Source organism: Antechinus flavipes, chromosome 2 (genome assembly GCF_016432865.1).
Source record: "Antechinus flavipes isolate AdamAnt ecotype Samford, QLD, Australia chromosome 2, AdamAnt_v2, whole genome shotgun sequence".
Classification (NCBI taxonomy): Eukaryota; Metazoa; Chordata; class Mammalia; order Dasyuromorphia; family Dasyuridae; genus Antechinus; species Antechinus flavipes.
This window is the reverse complement of record NC_067399.1, coordinates 656,625,963-656,650,755: the sequence shown is the minus strand read 5'-3', so window position 1 is coordinate 656,650,755 and position 24,793 is coordinate 656,625,963. Positions and strand designations below refer to the sequence as shown.

The window sequence follows — 24,793 nt, the reverse complement described above, 5'->3', positions numbered from 1 at the left end:
TCACTAATGAGGTGAGAGACTATGGTATAGAATATTTCATATTGTGGTGGCTGATTTTACTTTACTATTTTTCTTTGTCACAAGAGAGGGTTCAGTGGGAGTCAGGGGACATAAGGCAATGCCTCCAGAATAAACAATTGTAGCTAATATTTGTATAATGTTTTAATTAATATCTGCAAAGTGTTTCACTTTATACTAATCTGATTCTCCATGAAATAAATGCTAAAATTTCACTATTTTACATCTGATGAAACTGAGACTGGCATCATAAATAGAAGCAGTAAGACTTAAGTTCAAATCCCAAGACAATTACTAATGATGTGACAGCTTCAATTTATGATGCTTTATATATTATACTGCAAGCTGCTTTTTAAAAAAGGGATTTATAATATATATGTTTTAAGAGATGACCAAAAAATTTCAACAATAATAATAAAGATAAACAAAGCTTACAGATGATTTAGTCCAAGACTCTCTTTTTACAGAGGAGGAAACTGAGGCCCAAGATTGTACAGGTTGCAGAGCCAAGGTCCAAAATCAAGCCTTTTGACTCTAAATGCAATATTCATCCTAACATGCCAGTCTACATATTATAACTAAAAAGCTCTTCTTTCCTAACATATTTACAAGAAACTCATAATCATAATGCCTTCCTAAAGCCAGGCCTAACTTAAAACTCACTATTCTGTAATTAACCTAAAGAAATTAACCTTGGTCTCAAAGAGCATTATTCATTAATACTCTGATTTAACCAAAACTCAAGTTTAAAAATAAATTTTTCCCAAAAAAGTGATGATAAGACTACCAGGTTGGAATTCTTTGGATAAGAGGTAATTTTTTTCTGATTACTGGCAGGGCAGTCAGAAAAATAAACTTTTGAAAGTATATCTCTAAATGGAATAAAAGTATTTCTCTGCTGATAATCCAAATGATTATTCAGAGGTTTGCTAAAAAAATGCTTGGAAGAAATCGATAGGAACAAATAAAATGAAGAAGAAACATTCCAAATAAAAATGGGTCGAATGTGTTATCAATTTTAATAGATAAGCGATGAAAAAAAAGCAAGAGTCAAGAATTGATTGTTCTGTTGAATTTTAATTTACTTTCCCATATTATTTCCAACTAAGACAAGACATCAAATGTACAGCGGAGTGTGATTTAATTTTGAACCTTTCCTGAGACTTAAATAATTCACAAAATGTTTTGTAAATAAAATTCACATGGCTGCCTGGAGAAAACCCAGGTTAATGATGCACATTCACCTTTCAATCCATGCTTCAGGCAATGTTCCATGACCACAAAGAACTGCTGCAAAGGAGGATAGTCAGAGTCCAAGGTTCGGCCAAAGCTCAGAGCCGACTCAATCAGCCCTTTGATACTCAGTTTAGCCATGTTCAGCAAGTTGGCTCTCTCCACAGCCGTGGGGTCCTTTACCGCTAAAAACAAAAAGGAAATCAAGAATGCATTTCAGTGAATAATAACAAAGTATCATATTGAAAAATATTACATTTTCTTCAGTGGGAAAGCTTAATTTCATCTGAAGACAGTTACTTATGGAGAATAACAATAAAATGTCACTCAGATCGAAACACTGGGGGAAAAAAAGATCAAAATGGCCACCCCCAACTTGGGCCCAGCTTGTACTGCTCTCATCACAGCCAGTTTATGTATACAGGGCTATGAAAATTTAACTATGTCCACTCACAAACTCAAATTTTGATTTAATTTGTTATGATTAAAAAAGGTAAATGAAAGTAGTTCCATTATACATGGGCAAGCACAGTGAGTTGAGAGCTATATTACCAGAGGGACTAACCACATTGATGGATCTACCAGAATAGTGAGGCAGTGAGTAAAGGTGACTAAATCTGTGATTTCACTGGTTTAGGGAGCTTCAGATGGGAAATCTTTTCCCACCAATGTAAGTTGCTACCTTCTTGTCAATTTGTGGTCTTTGGGATTGGCCTCAGACCCTACATGGTTTCATGGCTTACTCTAAGTCACAGAGTCCATTTATATCAGGAATGTTCTTCCTAACTCTGAGGTCAGTTTTCTAACCATTGTACATTTTTAGAGTGGTAAATTACATAGGGGGAAAAATAAGTTTTACTCTTTTAACTATTACCTTTAAGAGAAAATGAAGTAAAAAGATAATTTTTAAATTGGAAGTTATAAAAAATACTAAAAAGGCAGCAGCAGCAGGTCTTCCAAGAGGAAGATTAGAGTTCAAGTTCTGATACACTAACTATAAGTGGGAGATTCTGAACAGTAACACTTCTCAGCACTCCAAACCACTCTCTGCTCTAAATACAAAGACAACTTTAAAAGACTTCAGAGCTCTGATCAACTGATGTGGTGACCAATCAAATGCAATTCTGGAGGAGAGAGGATGAAGCAAGCTGACCCACTTCCTAAAAGGTGCCAACTAAGAAGTTAAAGAGCCAAGATGGTAGGGAGAATGGTAGGGAGTATAAACTCTTCCTGGCTTCCCTCAGAATCAACATTAGGTCCTAAGTTATAAACTTAACTACTGAGAGCGGGTAAGAAAATTACAAATCTAAACTCCGTTTCCTCTCTCTCAAGATATATTTAAATCCTTCACTACTCCTCCTAGCAAGCTAGATATCAGAATTTTAAGGATAAAAGCTCATCATTGGCTAGGAACATAGCAAAGAATAGCAACAACTTTAAGATTATAATACATCTAACTCAAATTTAGATATTTTGTATGTATAAAAAATTCATTTATCATCAAAGTACCTATGACAAAATTAGAATATATAGACAAAAATTAAGGTGATATTTTGAAAAATCATGTGATTTTGAGCAAGGAAAGATTTTAAAGATCACTTAATCTGGCCCATCTGATTTTAGGAGGAGAAAATGAAAATCCAGATGATTGAAATGACATGCCCCAGTCAGTTAAGTCGTTAAAAGGACCAGAATTCAAGCCAATATTTCCATTACACTGTGCAACATTTTTGCAACTATGAAAGCAGAAAATTTGAACTTTCCCTTCCTTCATGATTTCTATTAACTCATTACAGTATCTCTTACTATGATTGAATCTATTAAACTGAGACACTCAATGTTGGTGGAGTTGTGAAAAGATCCAACTACTCTGGAGAACAATTCAGAATTATGCTCAAAGGGCTATAAAACTGCATATCGTTTTGATCCAGCAATGCCATTACTGGGACTGTAACCCAAAGAAATCATAAAAAGGAGTATTAATTGGGGACTGGCTGAATAAGTTACATAATGAAATATTATTGTTCTATAAGAAATGATAAGCAGTATGATTTCTTTTTTTTTATTTTTATCTTATTTTTTTAAATTTTATTTTATTTTAATAGCCTTTTATTTACAGGTTATATGTATGGGTAACTTTACAATATTGACAATTGCCAAACCTCTTGTTCCCATTTTTCCCTTCCTTCCCTCCACCCTCTCCCCCAGATGACAGGATGACCGGTAGATGTTAAATATATTAAAATATAAATTAGATACACAATAAGTATTATACATGGCCAAACTGTTATTTCGCTGTACAAAAAGAATTCTTCTCTGAAATATTGTACAATTAGCCTGTGAAGGAAATCAAAAATGCAGGTGGGCAAAAATATAGGGATTGGGAATTCAATGTTCTTAGTCATCTCCTAGAGTTCTTTCGCTGGGCGTAGCTGGTTCAGTTCATTACTTCTCCATTGGAACTGATTTAGTTCATCTCATTGCTGAGGATGGTAAGGTCCATCAGAATTGGTCATCATATAGTATTGTTGAGGTATATAATGATCTCCTGGCCCTGCTCGTTTCATTCAGCATCAGTTCATGTAAGTCTCTCCAGGTCTTTCTGAAATCATCCTGTTGGTCATTTTTTACCGAACAATAATATTCCATAATATTCATATACCACAATTTATTCAGCCATTCTCCAATTGATGGACATCCACTCAGTTTCCAGTTTCTGGCCACTACAAAGAGGGCTGCCACAAACATTCTTGCACATACAGATCCCTTTCCCTTCTTTATGATCTCTTTGGAAGCAGGATGATTTCAAAAAAGCCTGTAAAGACTTACATGAACTGATGTTGAGTGAAGTGAGCAGAACCAGGAGAACAATGTACAGTAACAATAAAATTATATCATGAACAACTCTGATAGACTTAGCCCTTCTCAGCAATGTGGCACTCCAAGGCAATTCCAACAGAGTTGGGATGAACAATGCCATCCACATTCAAAGAGAGAACTATGGAGACTGGATCAGGATTTTCACTTTTTGTTATTGTTTTTGTTTCTTTGCTTTTTCTTTCTTAGGGTTTTTTCCTCTTTTGGTCTGATTTTTTTTTTTTTTTCTGTACAACATGGCAAATATGGAAATAGGCTTAAGAGTATTATGCACATATAAACTATATCAGATTGCTTGCTGTATTAGGGAGGAGGAAGGCAAGAAAGGGAGGAACCATGAAAATTTGGAACACAAAATCCTATAAAAATGAATGGTGAAAACTATCTTTACATGTATTTGGGGAGAAAATACTATTGAGGGGAAAAAGACATTACAAATAAATAAATATGCCTACTCTAAATAACATTTTGCTTTAATTTGTTGTTCAGTTGTTTAGTTGTATCCATTCTTTCCAGTGACCCAATGGACCAGAGCACACCAGTACTTTCAGGGGTTTTCTTGGCAAAGATGCTGGAGTAGTTTGTCATTTTCTTCTCCGGCAGTTCAGGCAAACAGAGGTCAAGTTACTTACCCAGTGTCCTACGCTAATAAATATATGAATTCTCCTTTCTGCCCTAATCTATTCCTCTTCTGATATTTCCTATTACTGTTGAGAATACCACCATCCTCTAACTCATTCTAAATCAGGGGTAGGGAACCTCCAGCCTACATACGCCCTTAAAATCATTTGCATAATCAACCACAGGCGATAATGAGCTGAAAGCTAGGTACCATAAATGATGTTAATATCCAAATGATCCTTGGCAGAAAAAAGGTTTCCCCATCTCTGCGCCAGCTAAACACTCTGTTAAAAGTTTATTTCTATCCACAATAGATAACTGATATAACAGCTGATGACATCTCTTTGCCTTAAATCTCTCTCCACTCCAAACCATTTTCCAAATGTCACCAAAATGATGTTCCTAAAGCACAGTACTTGACCATGTGGTTCCTTATAACCCCTATGATCAAATATAAACATCTCTTGGAGCATTTAAAGCCTTTCATAGCCCATCCTAAGGTCCAGTCAAACAGTAAAAATTATAGTCATAGAATAATTATGTTATAGTCCTACCAATGACAGAACTCCACTAGACTAAGTAGTTCTAAAGCCCACAAAAGCAAAGAGGCAAAGACAGTTTGTACTTTTCCACTGTTTTTACTCATGTTAACAGTTTGGTAGATAATGCTGGCAGTTTTTGATTGGATCTAACTTTTGACTTGCTTCAGGAGCCTAGAATCATTCTCTTTCTGCTGCCTTAGAAAGCTAATTTAAGGTTATGATTCCTATATAGAAACTTCCCCTAATTAAGCCTTTCTTCAGCCTAATATTGATCAATAAATGCCCCCTAGGACTTTTGTACCACATCTGGATCTGATTAGAGAAAGCCCCCTCCTAAATCTGATACTAATTACTGTTCTCAACCTAGCTCCTTCTTAGGATATATAATTTTACCTCCTTAACTCCAATTTTGAGAGTATTGCTGCTTAATACACATGCTTTTCTCGATGGGGATGAACGTCTATCTGTTCATGTTGCCATATATGCTTTTGTTTGTTTGCTTGCTTTGTTGCATAATAAGCTCAAGTTTGCTTCAGATTCCCAAGTATCGATTTCCCGAATCCTTGTCTTTGCTTTAACTGGAGCTGAGGTGAAATAAAGGACTATTTCTCAGAAATGATTTCTAATTATGTCTCGAAAATGACTGTGCCCCAGGCTTCTCAGAGACCTCTTTCTCCAGGACTGGCTCCGGTATCACCTACTACATGAAGCCTTTCCTGTCACCCACAGATACTAACGTCTTTCTCCAAATCACAATGTATCTAGTGTATATCTAGCTCAGATATTCGCATTGACTCCAACATGCTACATTGTAAGAGACTTGAAGGCAGGTTTTTGTCTTGTATCCTCTCTGCCTAGCACAGTGTATGGCACCTAACAGACACCTAATACTAGTTGCCAAATTTCTATTCAACTATATTTAACTCTCAGAAATGTTTAGGATTTCCTTCTTAAAAACCTACAAGTTATTACCCAGACTTCATGTCAATTTTCATAACTGTTACATAAAGGCTGGCAGTATATATTGTAAAATAAACATAGAAGCAAGGAAAAGTGAAAAAATAATTTAATCCACAGAATTGGTATTGGGTTGTCCAATTTTCAGTTCAACATCAAAATAAACAGAATAATATTTCTTTTTTTTCCCTTAAAAAAAGTCAGGGTTCAAAAACATCCATTTCTCACTACTGTGATCTCAGGTGTTTTTCTCATTTAGAAGGACACTTCCAAATATACATTAACTGACAACTAGAAATAAGATTGATTATAAAACTGGTTAAAAAAAAAAAAGATAATTACCCACAGCATTTTAAAATTGCATGTAATAATAACCCATGCAATTTCTTAAAATTTCCTGGAAACCAAAAGTGCATTGTAGCATATTCCTAACAATGACTTGTACAGAGGAAGTGGTAATAAAAGATGATCCAAAAAAAATGCATGTTCAGGAAAAGGAAGAGGGTTGGGCATGGCAACGAATAGACTATGTACTCCAATGGTACCCAAAGAATGTTTAAAAAGCAACACCTCTTAATTCAGGTCATTCCCAATAGTCTTGTGATGGAGAGAGCCATCTGCAACTAGAGAGAAGACAGAATGTGGATCACCACATAGTATTTTCATCTTTTTTATTGTTGCTATTTGCTTGCTTTTTTCTTTCTCATTTTTATTGTGCAGCAAGATAAATGTAAAATGTTTAAAAGAACTGCACATGTTTAACCCATATTGGATTATCTGCTGTCTAGGGAAGGGGGAAGAAAGGGTGAAGAATTGGAAATATAAGGTTTTGCAGGGGTGAATGTTAAAAACTACCTTTGCATGTATTTTGAAAAATAAAAAGCTATTATTTAAAAAAAAAAAAAAGGCAACACTTCTAGGATAAGCTGGTTAGATCCTCTATGGAGAACTTATAGGAGGACAGAGGTAAGAATCATAGAAGATGGTATTGGTGGGTTGAGACCAGCACCAAAGGAAGGAATACTCAAGATCAATGATTAATTTTGGAAAAAAAAATTTGCAGAAAATGATTTAAGATTTAAGGATTTAGATTTAAGGGATTTAAGATAATTATATATTATGAAACAGAACATGATTGCTTTAGTATCTACTTGATGGGGTAAGACAAGTAGGGCAAAGAGATAGTTTTTGTGGAATTATTTAACCAGTGTCAATAGATTTCTTTTCTCTTCTGTATTCTAGGATTTAAAAGTGGCAGAGACCTAATATACTTCTTGATTCTACAGATGAGGAAAGGGAGAAGCATTTAAATCACATCTATAACTATGAAGCTATCCAAGACAGGATCAGAAGAACACATGCTCCAAAGTGCTATTCCCCTGTAAAATGGAGGGGTTGTACTAATAGATGACCTCTATAAAAGACTTTTCCAATTCTGACATGCTGACATTCCACTATGAGTTTGTGACCTCAGATCTGTCATGAAACAGGATGCACTTCTGTGGTGTCAGGGAAAAAGCTCCAGTTTTGGCTAGTTCTTCATCAGACATTTCAAACTGAATGTCCCCAAAATGTTTTAAGTACAATGTTCAAAAAAGAATTCACTATCTTTCCCCCTCTCAATTCCTAAATTCTGAGTTTCCACTAATGTATCTTTCTAATGTATTCCCTTTGCTTCATTCACTTCAACCATATTATTTTAATTACCTCTTAGCCGGAATCTTTCCTCCAAGTCTCTCCATGATTCAATCAATCCATCCTTTGCAGAGCTCTCATTAACTCTGATCATGTGACTGACCAACTCTCTCATAAACTCCAGTTTGCTATTACCTCTGAGACCAAGTACAAATCCCATAAGTAAGTTATGCAGTTATAACCTTACTCAAATCTTATCCCAATCTACCTTTCCAGGATTATGTCATACTCTTTCTCATATACTACAGTCCAGCCAAAGAAGCCATAGCCAAGACCATCTTCTTTCGTCCTGGGTTCTCATTGGGGACCCTCCAGCCAACCCCTTCCTCCTCCCCAGCTGAACCCTCTTGGCCTCCTCTCCTTTAATTGAAGGCTCAATTCAGGCACCACCTTCTACATGAAGCATTTAATGTTTCCCCCGCCTCTCATATCTTCTTTGGAGCTCATCTTGGATATTATCATAGATGTGTGTGCACACATATTCATGCCTTCTTAGCTCATCTTGGATGTTGTGTGTGTGTGTGTGTACAGTGTGTGTATACACACATTCACATGCATGTACTCATGCTTTCTTCGGAGCTCACCCTAGATGTTGTGTCGTATGCATATATTCTAGTCATTTTTTATCTCCCCCATCCACCTCAACCTCCCCCAAGACCAAACTGCTCATAGATGGGAATTAGCTTAGTTCTTTGTTGCCTCAAGTGCCCGGCACAATTTCTGGCACACACTGGTACTTAATAAATGCTTTCTTATACATGGGAGGTAGAAGGACGAAGGGAGACCACCCCCCACCCCGGGTCTAACGGCTCTTTTCGGAGAAAGAAGTTAAAAGACTAGTCTAGAACCCCACAAGAGCCCAGAATTGGACCAAACCAGACCCGGCTCAAACACAGCCGGGGAAGGGGGCTTCTGGGCTACATGTCTACACACACACGCTCGCAGGCATGGGCGTGACAAGACACCTCTGTGCCCGTGCCTCTCCTCTGGGGACCGGGGCCTGGGCGCTCCTTTGTCTCCAGGCCCAGCCCTCAGCGCCGGGCCCGGCACGCAGTGGCCAGCCGCCCGAGCTCCAGGCCTCGCCCCGCGGCCAGACTTGGCGTGCTCCCCGGCCCTTTCCGGGCCTCAGTTTCCTCTTCTGTCCAAGAAGAGGAGGATCTCCAAGGTCTCTTTCGGCTCTATGACGATGACCTCGAGGACCTGTCACCTCGCCCCGCCCGGCCCCGAGACCCCCAGCGGCTCAGGCCCTGCTCCCCTTCCCCAGTCTCCCACCTGGACGGCGGCGGGGAGAGTGTTGAGGGGGCGGGCCCCGAGTTGCCATGACGATCTGACCCGGGGACTCGGCTTCCCCTTTTCCCGACCCACCCGCAGCCGCGGCCCCGGCCCCGGCCCCTCCTTACCCATGGCGGCGGCGGCGGCGGCGGCTGCTCCGCTTCGGGCTCTGGGAGCCGCTGGTGTCGCTTCCCGGCCCACAGCCACGGCCGCCGCCGCCACAGCGTCCCCGGGCGGGCGTAATGCGCGCGGGCCACAGCGCCTCCCTGCGGCCGGAGGAGCGCAGAGAGCCAGGGCTCGGACACGGGACTCGGGGAGGGGACGTTGTGGGAGAGAGGAGGGGAACGCTACGAGGGAGGGGAACAGTGATGGCGTGGCTGCGGCAGGACAAGGCAGGAGGCGACGGGACCGAGAGTGCCGAAGGAGGGACCAGGAAGGGAAGGGGGCGGAGCAACGCATATCTGTGTCGGTGTAAAAGCACCCACCGCAAACACGAGACAGTGGGCGGGGCCACGGCCGATATAGACGGAAAAGCCGGGTTCAGACAAGGGAATGGGCAACCACTCCAAGACACCCTGTGGGCGGAGCTAGGGAGCCATACCTAGGGACTGAGGGGGCGGGGCGAGGGAGCGGCCCGCAGGATGAGCTCCAATTGGGCCTAGCCCGTGATTGACGCCTCACTCCCGTCCCTCTCCTATGGTTCCCAACCTCGCTCCTCCAGCCTTCAGTCTAGCTCTGCGCAGAGTTTAACCTGCCGCCCGGCTGCTGCCCTCCTCCTGCTTCCAGGAGCGAGCCGCAGCGAGGAGCCAGGGATGGGGAGACGCTGGGGGCCGTGGGTTCAGGAGAGGGAGGGAGGGCACCGGCAGAGGGAGTCGGACATCCGTAATCTCGGAGCAAGTGCAACGGTCTCCTTCTTTCCTCCCACCTCCACTCCCTCTTTCCTTTCTTCCTCCTTTCCTTCCTTTCCCTCTCTCTTTACTCCCTTCCTTCCTCCCCCTTTTCTTCCCTCCTTTCTGAATTCGAGTTCTATAATGACAAATGCTCAAAGCTAGAAGCTTAGAGAGGTGGGAAATGAATTTATTTGACACATTCTGACAAAAATATGAGGTAGAGGCACCATTTCTACACACAAATGAACCTTTCAAGTCAATGAACATTGAAAAGACTTCAAATTTAAATTAAACCATATGGATCAAATAAATAACAAATAAACAAAACATGTGATTTTCATTACATTTTTTACACAAAGAACAGTGCTGCTAATGTACCTAAATAAAGCTAGAAATGTAAATATGAACAGAATAAAACTTATAGACTTTTTTTACTTGGTCCAACAATAAGTTTAACTTTGGAAAAAAAGAGAAACTCTAACATTCTCTTCCCTATTAAAACATATCTTAAGGTAACCAAAAACGAAGGAGAATGCACAAGGGAGTTCGCTGGAAGCAACTTTAAATTCAGTAACATATCTAACATGTTCAAACTTAAAACCTGCAAAATTTGCCAAAAAAAAAATCTGGGATTGGCACACTGAAACCAAAAACCTCTCCATTAGCACTATGGTAAACTGCAATTCTTTATGGAAAGAATAGGATTAGAAACAAAAAGAACCAAAAACATGGTCTTTCTGCCACAGGAATATCAACTACGATAAGAATAAACCTAACTCTCTGGACAGCCTTAAAATTTTTTTTTATTACAAATAGCCAAATATTAAATTTATAAAGCTAATATAGATGCTAAAATCTTACCTTCCCAGATATGCATCTATTTTCAAAGCTAATGAATGGAGGGGGAGAGGAAATCATTTAATTTTCTACAACCATATTTTTAAAATTTTACTTAAACTTCTACAAATTATATAATGCTTCACAGTTATAGGACTCTCCAAGAATTCTTAAACTAAGTCAAATATTTTACAAGTTTGGAGAAGGTCCTAGAGAAGCATTTAGTACCCTTTGGATCAAATCTCATTTAGTGTATTAATTAGCTTGTATGTTTAGGAAAATGTAGAAAGAACAACATTTCAATTGCTTTAGAAAATACACATAAAATTACTAACCATAGGCATTGGCTGTATAAATGTTGAAATGTAAATTGTAAAAGAGCTACTCAAGTCTTGAAAAGCCGCTGAAATAGTGTTTTCACCTTCGAGGTCATCGTGCATTATACTGACAAATATTTTCATGTATTCCCAAAGGAAGATCGAAGATGTAAAGCTATTAAGGAATATACACTTCATACTATGTGTCCCAAAGGCAATATGTGACTGGATATTTTATGGCTTAATATTTTAACAGTTTATGGTACAAGTTCATTTACAATACTGCTAAAATAACTAATAAGGATTTTTTTATGATCTATGCTGTAATAAGATATTTAAGCAGAAAGAGATATTTTTGTCAAAGAGCTTTATTATTCTTTTTAAAAAGGTCATCTCTTGCCATAAAAACTATCATTTAGCCCTGAATCATCCTCTGCCTTACATAGTATTAAGACCCAGAATGATCAACGCTTTGGTTTATAGCATGAATAAGAAAGGAAGAGAGGGATAACTTGCCAAGAAAATAAATTATCTCATCAACCTTTGCTTAGTGGGAGCTAGGTAGCCAAATGCATGGGGCCTAGAGTCAGAAAGTTCTGAGTTTAAACCCAACCTCCGACATTTACTAGCCATTAGAAACTGAGCAAGTTACTTAAGCTTCTGTTTTGTTTCAGTCCCCATTTGAAAAATGGGAATAATAGCACCTGACTCCCAAGTTAGCTATTATTAATTATTTCTGGCCTCCTACTTTAGTATTTGTTTTCCCCTTTCTCTTTTACATTCAATTTTTTCAATCGTTTAGCCACAAAACCGGATACTTGCAATAATGTCCAGGAGCTTAGAAATGCGACAATGACTATTTACCCTGCTTTTGAGGCTTGGCTCTAATCTTTCATCAGCTGAGATGCAACCTTGGGTAAATGATGACCTCTCCCAAGCCTTAAGTTTCTCACCAATAAAATAAAGATAACTATCACCACCCTATATTCTCCTGACTGTTGTTAGGACCAGGTACATGCACATCAAAGGGCTTGCTAAAATAGATGAATGTGAATCCTGATGCTAGGGAATCAGTGTAAGAAGAGGAAGGAGACCTGGCCTGGGAGGAAGCAGGGTCCCTCACACCTGGTCTCTGCTACTGCCTAGGGAACCAGGGACAAATAAGACCCTCCCATCTCCCTCACCTGCTAAGTGGGAAAACCATGACTCCTAAGTATGTCATGGAGCTTCTGAAAGAAAAACATTTTCTTACATCTTTGAGCACTGTACAAATAAATGTGAGTTGTGACTGAGAAATGCAAAGACTATCAGTGTCAGGAAAATCACAAGTTAGTCGTATCATTCTAAGCAAGTCACTTGATCAGCTTTGTTTTCTTCATTGATGAAATGAGTGGTTGCAAAGAAGGGAATTTATAAACATGAATTATTACATTGGACTTGTGCCAAGAAAATTTAACAAAGTGAAGGCCTTCTTGTGAACAATTAGACACAAAAAAAGGATATCTTGTTTTCTGACTTCAGATAACGGAGCAGCTTCTCCACAGGAGGATAACGGCTCAAGGTCGGCACACAGCCCAGCAATACCAGCTTGTGTTTGGCTCTTGTGATGGCAACATTAAGGCGCCTCCAATCCTTTAAAAGCTCACCAAGCTATAACAACCAAGACAATCACAAAGTCTGTCTTATATTTTCAGAATTCAGTGAAATTTAGAATTAGAAGAACAATAATCTATTATGAATCCCAGAAAGAGACACAACTGGCCCATACTGCAAATATGACAGTTATACAAAGGAAGATGATGTTATGGGTATAATTTTCAAAAATGGGCAATAACAAATAAAAGAAAAACTGAAATCAAGAAATAATGCATACCAAATTTACTATTTACTAGCTATAAAATAATGAATAGAAAATGCCTCTCAAATACATATTAGTATAAGTAAAATTCACTCACGGTTCCATCTTTATTGCTTCTAACAAAAGATACTAGAATGATACTTTTATCTCTTCCTTGATATTTGTCCACAGTATTAACTTCTACAGTATTGACAGAGAAATGAGTCAGCAAATCAGTGATGATCTTTAGCTGCTGTCTATATGGAGCAATGACACCAATATCTGAAGGATTACAACCTGCCTAAAGAGAAAAGAACATATAGTAACCTAAAAATCATAATGTTTCCTCAATAATTTTACTAAAGTATTCACAAATATGAAGACTTTCATGGTACCCCTAAAGGAATAAATGAACTAGTTTTTGTTTTTATTTTCAAGAAGTGAGCAGCACAGTGATCCTCAATTTCCTATTTGGTCCAAAGCAAGACCACGTTTTCCCAGGATGAGACAATGGTTTTCCTAAGCAGGTTGTTCTTCAATTCATGGCAAAATCATAAATCTGTTTTTTAAATATTTTTACTAAATACAATATTTTAAACTGATGTCTATTATTTCTATAGCAGAGATTTCTAGATATATCCCTCCCAACCCTCATTATGGGGAAAGCTCCCATTATGAACTTTCCCTTAGAAAGAAAACTTAAGCAAAACCAACCACAGCATCTGAGTTTAACAGCAGATACAATATTTGGCACCCACAATTTCTCTCCCCACTCATAACCCTCCACTGGCAGATACTTCTGTCCAAAAGTATCTCTTCTCCAAGACCACCATTGATGATGACAATTACTCCTTTTAACATTTTTTTCCTATGCAGTTGTAGTCATTTTATCTCTGGATTACTTTATTAAATGGATAATTTGTGATCACTTAGAAAGGGAAGCAGCAGTCATTCATTCTCAGCTTGCATAGGTTCTCAAGTTACATCATATAACCACATATCTTTATTTTGAAAGGGTTACTAGCTTGACAAATCAGGGGAACACTAAAGAAAGAGTAGACTAAGAATTCAGTAAGACATGCAAGTCACAAATTCTCTCTCTGTATTCTAGTATATAACATGAAATCAAACGAGCAGAAATTAATCACCTAATATCATTCTAGAAGAATATCTCTAGTGGGAGTGCACAGGACTCTATTCTTGGTCCTGTTCCATTCAACAATTTTAATCAATTTACATCGACAAAGACCAAAATGGCAGATCCCCAAAGTGGTACATATCACTAGATTAAAAAAACAACGTTCCTGCAAAGTCATTCAAAGTATACTTTATTTTCCTGAAATTAGGAAAATTCAAATCTAGAGTAAGCAGATGGAGGAAACTTAGGTTGAAATCCAAGCTCTGTCTCCATTACTCTTTGTCATCTCCTGGATCCCTTTGGCAATCCACTGAAGTCTATGGGAGATCTCTCTTCAGAATAATGTTTTTAAATGCATACAACAGAATATCCAGGGAAAGCAATTATATTGAAATAGTTATCACCTTTTCTTTTAAAGTTCGCTGACCCCAGAATTAGGAACTCTTGGAGTTCTATGAGATCTGAATGTTTCTTGCATTGCATCATTGCAGATCTCTAAAATGAGATCTAAAGTTTCTTGCAGCTCCAAAATTCCATGATTCTATGAAATTTCCAACTAGTACTGAATATACCTGGCACTGGCAACATAATTTAACCTTATTTCTTAACTACAAACAACTATATTTAATGGAAATTATAACTATTTTAGATAATTTTTGTTAAAACAAAACCTGCTAGAACCAGGAGATCATTATACACTTCAACAACAATACTGTATGAGGATGTATTCTGATGGAAGTGGATCTCTTCGACAAAGAGAAGATCTAATTCACTTCCCATTGATCAATGATGGACAGAATCAGCTACACCCAAAGAAAGAACACTGGGAAATGAATGTAAACTGTTTACATTTTTGTTTTTCTTCCCAGGTTATTTTTATCTTCTGAATCCAATTCTTCTTGTGCAACAAGAGAACTGTTCGGTTCTGCACACATATATTGTATCTAGGATATACTATAACACTTAACATGTACAAGACTGCTTGCCATCTAGGGGAGAGGGGAGAGGGAGGGAAGGGAAAAGTCGGAACAGAAGTGAGTGCAAGGGATAATGTTGTAAAAAATTACCCATGCATATGTTCTGTCAATAAAAAGTTATAATAATAATTAAAAAAAAAGAAATTAGACCAAAGTAAAAGCAAAAGTTGAAAAGAAAGCAAGGGAAAGGGCTGGAGTATAGAAGCACTCTCAGATAGAACAAGGATTAGATTTGGACAATAGAACAAGGGGAGGTAGAATTTACCGAGTGATTACTATCTCCAATGTCTAGTATACTGATTGATAAATAGAGGGCATTTAATAAATGCCTGCCAAAAGAATGAAAAACAAATAAACAAATAAATAAAGCCTGCTATAAGCATATTTAAACAAAATACATTTTCAAAATACCTTTATAAAAACTGAGGCCAGGAAAACTATTAACTTGGCTTCTGTTATGTTACTCACACCGCATTTTTCAGCTTGCTCTGGTGCTGGAATCTAATCAAAAAAAGGAAACAACCAAAAATATGTTAAAAAAAAATGAACTAAAGAGTGGATTCAACAACGTACTATAAAATCACTCACAGAGATGCCAATGCATCAGGAGCTATTGTACAAGTACTCATTCTTATCTGTTCCACAATTCTTTGGTAATTATTCCATGTTCATCAGGAAAACTGAGTTTTCAAGGTCCCTTGACACCAGACACTGGTATTCCAAGCACTGGAAAGGTACACCCCTCAATGTGAATGAACAAGTTGGCATTGTGGCTTATAAATAAAGCTCTTAGCAATTTCATGAAGTTGAAAAAATTATGCAGTCTGGTATCCTCGTGCTGACTATTAAGTTAAATTGAAATAATGGGATAATTAGGCTAGAAAAGGGAAGAGTCAGGGTGGACATAATGAGCTGTTTTGAGGTAATATTAATTATTATGATGATGATAATAGTTAACATCTATATGGTACTATATGCCAAGTACTATGCTAAAAACTTTACAAATATATTATCTCACCTGATCTTCACAACAATCCTAGGACTATTGTTATGCCCATTTTACAGAAGAGAGAGCTGAAGCTAAAGGAGATTAAATGATGTACTGAGGATCCCACAGCTAATACATATATGAGGCTAGATTTGAACTCAGGCCTTCCTGATGCCAAGTGAGTATTCTAGCCTCTGTGGCATCTAGCCGCCCAGATATCTGAAAGCCTTTGAAATAGAAGGAGGAGGAATATATTTGTCCTGCTTGGCCTCAAGGGAAGTAATGGTGAGAAGATGCAAAGAAGTAGACTTTGTAGGCATACAGGAAAGCTTGCCAACAGGGTATGACCAGCAGTGTGGTGAATGGAAAGGGCACTGGTTTAAAATCAGAAGACCTAGAGTCAAATCCCAGCTCTGTTCCATGCTAGCTGTGTGACTTTAAGTCACTTTCGTCACTGGGTCTCAGTTTCCAACTTTAAAATGAAGGGCTAGGACAAGATAACTTTTGAGGTTCTTTCCAACTCTAAATTGTCTGATCCTCTTACAAGAGTTTTCCCAGAGAGGAACAAATTCTCCCAGGAGACAGCAGGCTCCTCCTCCCAGGCTTGATGGCCACTTGGCAATTATACCATGTAAGAAATTCTGATTCGAGTACAGATTAGACTACGGAGTTTCTGAAATCGCTCCGTTCCAATTCTGAGATTCTGTGAAATCAAAATCCTGAAACTAAAGCTGAGAATCAAAAAAATGGGCCTTGACAAATCTACCATGAGATATCCTGCAGATAAGTTAACTGGTCCAACTTATCAAAATTATAACAGATGATTTCTTATTTAGGAAAAATTAATTTAAAACTAAACAAATTGATATAATGGTTATCTATACTTATATCTGAACTTTTCCAAGATCATTATAGTCAGAATCCTCGCTATTCCTACTATGTTAGAATCTTTTTAAAAAGCACAATAGATTACTAATTTCCAGAGCTCTCTATAAAATAACTTCAAAATTATTTTGAAAGAAATTTAAGAAAAAATGAATAGAGGCATGATTTCCAGCACATTAGATTGAACAAATATAACAAAAATATTGAGGTTTCCCAAATTAATTTATAGAGATTTAAATAATGTAATATAACATGTCTGGAGAAATGCAAATTATTACAGGGGTGACACTATGATATTTACCTTTTCTGTGTTAAGAAAACAGACAGGATTCTTTGGTTCAAATGCCCCCCTCAGCCAAGAATTTTCAGAATCAATACCATGAGCTTGGAGGTCCAACATCACATCTTTCAGAGAGGGTAGGTTGACTGTGGCATTGGCTACTTTGTCTGATCCACACTCAAGTTTTCCTTCATACACTAGTTTATTACTTAAGGACATAACTGTACTAAAAAAAAAAAAATTAGAAACATTATTAATTTTGGCAAGTAAAATTTCATGAAAAAAATCAAGTATAATTAATGCTGCTAATATTCATTAATTCCATAAACACAATGAGGACCTACCATTTCAAGAGCACAGTACTAGGAATTAGGGGAGATCAAAAGCTAACATTAAATGCAATCACTCTCCTCAGGAAGCTTTGAAGAATAATAGAAGGATACAACAGCAGGAGCCCAAATCATAAGAGATAGTGTTAGATGATAAGGAGATTAGATAAGAACACATCTCAGTTTTGTGATGTCATTATCAATCAACCTGGGCAAGGGAAGTCTTCTCTTTTTACCAGCTGAATTTTGGGCACTTCAATTGCCACCTCTATTTAAAGAATGCCCAAAATTCAGCCGGTAAAAAGAGAAAGGAGGCAGTCCATATATTATGAACATATCCTAAGCCAAGTCATGAATAAGGGAGAAAGCTGGGTAAAGAATGAGATTAGCTAGAACATAGAAGATGTCGAGGCTGGATGTGGACTCAAGTGAAATCAGAAAGAGATAGAGTGAGAAAACAATGAGCAAGAGACAAGGATGAAGGATAGACTTAGTATAAAGGAGAAAGTCAGAGAGGTAGAGATATAGAAAGTTATTGATAGAGAGTTTAATCTTAAAAGTCCCAGAACTTGGAGATAATGTAATTCTCAAAAATATCAACTCTGAGGTGTGGCCATTCCAATATGAAGAGAAAGCAAGTACAATGAAGAAGGCAACATGAATGCTAATGTCTCCAAGGACAAGAAAATTGAGTAAAAAACAAAACAAAACAAAACAATGACTAAGGTACTAAAATCAGTGAAAAATGGGAGAATCCAATTGATAAATGAACATGAACAGACAATTTTCAAATGAAGAAATTAAAACTATATGTAGTCATATGAAAAGGTGTTCCAAATCACTATTGATCAGAGAAATGCAAATTAAGACAACTATGAGGTACCACTACACACCTCTCAGGCTGGCTAAAATGACAGGAAAAGATAATGATGAATATTGGAGGGGATGTGGGAAAACTGGGACACTGATACATTGTTGGTGGAATTGTGAATGAATCCAACCATTCAGGAGAGTAGTCTGGAACTATGCTCAAAAAGTTATCAAATTCTGCATATCCTTTGATCCATCAGTGCTACTACTGGGCTTATATCCCAAAGAGATTTTAAAGGAAGGCAAGGGATCCACATGTACAAAAATGTTTGTGGCAACCCTTTTCATAGTGGCAAGAAACTGGAAACTGAGTGGATGCCCACCAGTTGGAGAATGGCTGAATAAATTATGGTATATGAATGCTATGGAATATTATTGTTCTGTAAGAAACGAGACTTACATGAACTGATGCTGAATGAAGTGAGCAGAACCAGGAGATCATTGTACACAACAACAACAAGATTATACAACGATCAATTCTGATGGACGTGGCTCTCTTCAACAATGAGAGGATTCAAACCGGTTCCACTTATGCAGTGATGAAGAGAGTCATTTACACCCAGAGAGAGGACTAGGGGAACTGAGTGTGGAATACAACATAGCTTTCTCACTCTCTCTGTTGTTATTGCTTGCATTTTGTTTTCTTTCTCAGTTTTTCTTTTCCTTCCTTCTTGATCTGATTTTTCTTGTGCAGCATACATATAAATATGTATACATATATTAGATTTCACATGTATTAAACTACCTGCCAGCTAGGGGAAGGGGTGGAGGGGAAGATGAGGAAAATTTGGAACAAAAGGTTTTGCAAGGGTCAATATTGGAAAAATTACCCATGCATATGCTTTGTAAAAAAATTAATTAATTTAAGAAAAAGAAAAAAATGCGAGAACAATCTGGAAGGTAAGAATAACAGGAATGGAAAGGTAGATGGTGGTATTAAAAAAAGACTGAAAAATAAAAGTTATCCAGCTGTCCTTGTAGAATTGTCTATAAATGGCAATAAGGAACAATACAGAAACCCAGCCCTCCCCTTGGCTCCTGGTCAGGGAAAGTCAGAGGGGAGACTTTCAGTGAGAAAGAGATCTTGAAGAAAGACACTTGGGTATAAGGTTAAAAGTTTACTGATAGAGAGGTGTTTCTTGAGCCAGGTTTGGGCACAACAGAACGGGCTAAAATGGAAGAACTGGGATGAAGCAGAGATCAATCTAACAGGGATGAGAGTTTAGAAAGAGAAATACCTGTTCATTCTATATTGCACAGTCAACTGAACAACTGCATTCTGTTTCTGCTCCAGCCTCTTGAATAAGCTTTCACTCATACCAAGACCTCTATTATCAAAACAAATATATAAATTAGAGAGTTGAACACTAAATTCCACATTAGAAATTACACTTCATGAAAACTCCCAGATCATCCATTTCTTACCTTGCTTCACTATTCAGCACAAGGGGAGGAAGCTGCAGATGGTCTCCCACAAGAACAAACCTAGATGAAAAGAAGAGGGGGCCCAAACAAGCTGGTTGACTAATCTGGGAAGCTTCATCCACAATACAGAAATCAAATCGTCTCCGGGAAAATATTGGGTGGTTTATTCCCATACATGTTGTTGCGACTATAGGCTAAAAATAAATAAGAAAAAAAATTACGCTAAAATACAGTCTAACAGTAGTTTGTGTTTGGTTTCAAAAAAACCTAAAAGCAAAACAGTAAGATTTTCTTTGTGGTTTAATAGCAAAAATCCTGAGACAGCATTCTAAATCCCGAGACAATCCCTTCTGAAACATGTTAGCCTCAAACGTAAACCAGAAAACATTATCAAAACAAAACAAGGAGGGACAAAGTCAAGTAGCTTTTCTAGACTACACCAACAAAGATAAATAAAGAATTCATTGAACATATGAGTTGGAAGAGGTCTGAAAAGTCATCATATACAATCTTCTCATTCTTTAGATGAATGAAATGAGGTCTAGGAAGGGGAAATCACCTGCTCAAGCTTAGGTAGTAACAAGAGAGCTGAGACTATGCTTTGCAGGGGTCCTCAAACTACGGCCATGGGCCAGATGCAGCAGCTGAGGACGTTTATCCCCCTCATCCAGGTCTATGAAGTTTCTTTATTTAAAGGCCCATAAAACAAAGTTTTTGTTTTTACTATAGTCCGGCCCTCCAACACTCTGAGGGACAGTGAACTGGCCCCCTATTTAAAAAGTTTGAGGACCCCTGCTTTAAAGGCTTGGGTTCTTTGCCTAGAGCTTTGTTACACCACAAATATCCCACGTATTTCCAGAACGAAATCAGAAATCTTCATGGATCCAAATAGGGTTAAAAAAATTACTAAATCTAAAAAGAATAAAATGTCATAATCCAGTCACTTTAACATTCAGCTTCAGACACTTGAGGAACTGGCTGAAAGTGCCTAAGTTATGGTCTTAGTACAGAGTAGACATGCTAACAAGAACAAAAAAATCTTCCCAAAATTTTAAAAATGCCAACTAAGGATTCTCAGGTAGACTTTTTAAAATCTCTTCTCTCTATGGCAGCAATGAGGACAAAACAAAGCGGCAAATAATATATGGCATTTGTTGGGACTTTTATATACTCAGATTTTCTTGCTTATTATAATGCCACAGAAGTGAATGCATCAGCGATATCAAGCCAGTATTCTGCTTACTTGACTGTTATAGAGCTCCTCCAGACTCGTTAAGGATTTAATAGAATTTTCTCGGCAGATTTCTTCTTCTGTAAATTTCTGAATGCCAGGATGAACTTTTTGAGTTTGGCCCAAACGCAAAAATTCTACTTTAAATTTCTTTAATTTCAGAAGAATGTTATCAACAGCAGAGTGAGTATAACTGGTCAACAAAACACTGAAACCACAAGCATAGAGGATTCTTACCTAAGAAAATTTAAAAGAAAATTACTTTAAATTCTGAGTAATTCTTAACATATTCATTGCTATATATAGACATAATAGAAAACCTAAAATTTAACATCACAGAGTGAAGGAAAACAGTTTTCCACTAGAAAGCCAAACCAGTGAATAAAAGTGAAACAGTATTAACAAAATTGGTAATATTGTGCACTTAAACTGTGTTAAAAAAAAAAAAACTTTAATTTTCTACAGAATTACTTTAAAAGTTTGCCATCATAAATAAAAGCCAAGAAGAATATACAATATCCAATGTGCGACCCTCAATACAATTCATCACTTGTAAATGGAAGAACAATATGTAAAATATACAGAAACCATCATCAGAGGCAGAAGTACAAAATGCAACAAATATATCATATGATGGCAATCATTTTCTCATTCAGGGTTATAATGTTGCTATCTCAAAATTGAGAAGAAAGGCCATTCCACAAAGATATTTTTCATTTACATTCAGCTTCTGTGAGTGCAGCTTTTGAATTGAAAAAAAAAATACATATTATTTACAGTAAAAATATAAATCCTTACAAGGGCACATATGGTAGTAGTTTTCCCAGTCCCAGGCATACCGACAATAAGCGTGTAGTCTTTTGAAAGAAGTACTTTTTTCATTGCTTGCCTCTGGGGTTTATTCAAACCTATATTTTAAAAGAAAGGAAAAAAAATGTATTTTAAGTGGTAAATAAAGTGTTGTTAGAATAATATTTTAGTTCACAACTTTCAAAAATTATGATGTGAATTCCACCATGGGCTCTCAAGAGCTGGGCCATAGGAGCATAAGGGCTCATCAAGTCTCTCCTGCTGGCAAGGCTTTCAGGGTATCTCACACAACAGGGGGAGCAGCAAGCTAAGACAGGGAGGCTCAGCACCATAGGCCAGCCAAGGATCGATGAATCCTTTGGCTACAACCATCCATGAAAGAAAGATAGCCTGAAAACACAAGATAGCCTGCAGTCTGCTGCCTCTTCCGGCAGCACAAGAGCAGAAAAGGATGCTAAAAATCACAAGATTTAAGCACCTGACAAGTATCAGCTCCAGGATGGTGAGCTAAGTGAGATCCTTCCTCAGGGATCAACAATGAAAGGATATGGAATTGTTGTGGTGCCCTCCTAACTGCTGCCAGACCAAAACAAGGGAAAGCTAAGGATTAGGACTGAGCATAGGCTCTCTCCTTAAGGATGATCTACATTATGTGCATCAAGGGCAGTCTTGATGAAAAAATGAGAGAAAAGGGGCGGGCTCTGGCCAATCAGCCACACAAATAAGAGAAATGTACAGAAGATAGGACATCTCACTTGGCTCACTGTTTGACCAAAGTAAGGCACCTGATTTGGTGGAGAAAAACCACCAGAAAGGCTTTCCTCCTAAGTGATCTCTCTTATGGAGATTCCTTGAGAAACATTACAACAGGAATAACTTCATTTGACAATTACTTGATTCATAATATCCACTGGGGCATAAAGGTGCTAATCAAAAGTGTTTGCTATGATCCTGGAGGATATAGAGAAAAATCTAAATCAAAAGGGAAGATCCTCCAAATGTTTCTATTTTAGAAAGATATTGTGCTTATTGTGTCAATCAGGAAGGATGTTCCTGATTGACACAATAAGCACAATCTCTCTAAAAGCAAATAATAATCACTCAAGAGGGACATCCTAACTATGAACAAAAGGCAAACAGGGCGCATGAAGAATGCTGATGGTCCTACAGGTACTACTCAGATAGATGGAGATGTCTAAATAAAATTAGGGGGAAGACGATAAGCTGGACAGAATTTGGGAAATGGAGCAGTATTTTCAATTATCCCCAACTTCTCGATGAAACAAGGACCATCTTTACTTTAACCAGGATGCTGAATAAAAGGATACTGCAGAATACTAGGATCTGGATAACCAAAGAAATCTGGGCATGGAATAAGGATTTGGATAATCATATAGCACTAACAAGGGAGAACAGGTAGACAATACACAATGCTTCAATAGAATTTACACAATGCTAGAGAGATCTAGCTGACATTTCTATAGCACTTCCTATGTGCCAGACACTATGCCATGCACTTTAAAATTATTGTTTCATTTGATCCTCATAACAACCTTGTGAGGTAGGTACTATTTTATAGCCCCATTTTTAGTTCCATTTTATAGGTAAGAAAACTGAGACAAGAATACTGTTTTTGCCATTTTTTTTTGTTTTTTTTTTCCTTTCTCATGGTTTTTCCTTCTGATTTTTTTTTACAACATGACTAATATGGAAATATGTTTAAAATGATCATACACATATAGCCTCTATCAGATTGCTTGCTGCCTTGGGGAGAAGGGAAAAGAGGGAGGGAAAAAAAATTGGAACTCAAAATCTTACAAAAGTGAATGTTGAAAATATCTTAATATGTAATTGTAAAAAAATAAAATAACATTAAGTGAAAAAAGTTTAAAACTAAAGTTCTAAGAAAAAAAACCAATCCCCCCCCCAAAAAAAAAAAAAAAAAAAAAAAAAACCTGAGGTACTGGCTCACATAGCTAATTAGAGTATGAGGCTGAATTGGCATTCAGATCTTCCTGAATCCAAGATTGCCATTCTATCCAGAGTGCCACCTAACTATGCCTTTGCTTCCAAACCCTTTAGATAAACTCTGATAGGTTTAAAAAAGATCATGAGTTGCAAAGAGAAAACACGGGTATGACCTGTTCTACAGGTGGGCGTAACTGCATTGATGAGATCCAGGACCCACTGAAATACTGAAATAGAGATTGTGTTGTAGTTTTAATAGTAATTCGAATACACACAAAAATAAATAAAAAAGAACATCACTACAACTTCTGTACCTTTTAAAATGTTGGCAACTCTATCCTTTGCTTCATGTGGAAGCACAGAACTCAGGTACTCAATGAACTGTGGTTCACGGAAGTCAATGATTAAATCTCGAAGCTTTTCACTGGGGAGAAGAAAGGTATTTTTACTCTAGTATTCTTGAAAAGACTATTGAAATTTTGAGTTACTTAGTGCTACCAACCTGGCAGGGGTGTTTTCCATCAGTTTAGAAAGATTTCCTAAGGGAGTTTCAATACCACCAATTCTTTCTTCATAATCTAATCTAAACAAAGTTGACTTGGGTAATTTTGACAAATTCCTGAAACAAAATAAAACGCACAAAGAAAACCATTTTTCATTTAGAAAATATCAATTTGAGTCAAACAAAGGTAGTAAACAACTAGTTAAAAAGATCAGCTTTGAACATGAAATTTAAATTATTTAGCTACTATTAAAAATATAGGAAAGACAAGTTCCTGAATGAAATTAACAGAGA

General features: G+C 37.5%; 2 protein-coding genes across 4 annotated transcripts in view; both read right to left on the bottom strand.

The window, feature by feature from the left end:
- Nucleotides 1–9,781, bottom strand: part of RUFY2 (RUN and FYVE domain containing 2) — a 49,755-nt gene extending 39,974 nt beyond the window's left edge. The window contains exons 1-2 of one of the 3 annotated variants that reach the window (XM_051982570.1): nt 9,344–9,781; nt 1,263–1,436 (exon numbers count right to left, since the gene is read on the bottom strand). In XM_051982570.1, the coding sequence (XP_051838530.1) occupies nt 1,263–1,436; nt 9,344–9,674 (505 nt within the window). In that variant the 5' untranslated portion in view covers nt 9,675–9,781. The remainder of the gene's footprint in view (nt 1–1,262; nt 1,437–9,343) is intronic. The other 2 variants (XM_051982569.1, XM_051982572.1) reach the window with 2 other exon arrangements.
- A 490-nt stretch (nt 9,782–10,271) lies between these two features.
- The window catches only part of DNA2 (DNA replication helicase/nuclease 2), a 41,533-nt gene continuing 27,011 nt past the window's right edge, over nt 10,272–24,793 (bottom strand). The window contains exons 12-22 of the mRNA XM_051973863.1: nt 24,500–24,616; nt 24,312–24,421; nt 22,018–22,127; nt 21,232–21,456; nt 19,989–20,182; nt 19,802–19,891; nt 17,386–17,590; nt 15,623–15,712; nt 13,215–13,397; nt 12,763–12,909; nt 10,272–11,428 (exon numbers count right to left, since the gene is read on the bottom strand). Of these exons, the coding sequence (XP_051829823.1) occupies nt 11,372–11,428; nt 12,763–12,909; nt 13,215–13,397; nt 15,623–15,712; nt 17,386–17,590; nt 19,802–19,891; nt 19,989–20,182; nt 21,232–21,456; nt 22,018–22,127; nt 24,312–24,421; nt 24,500–24,616 (1,528 nt within the window). The 3' untranslated portion in view covers nt 10,272–11,371. The remainder of the gene's footprint in view (nt 11,429–12,762; nt 12,910–13,214; nt 13,398–15,622; nt 15,713–17,385; nt 17,591–19,801; nt 19,892–19,988; nt 20,183–21,231; nt 21,457–22,017; nt 22,128–24,311; nt 24,422–24,499; nt 24,617–24,793) is intronic.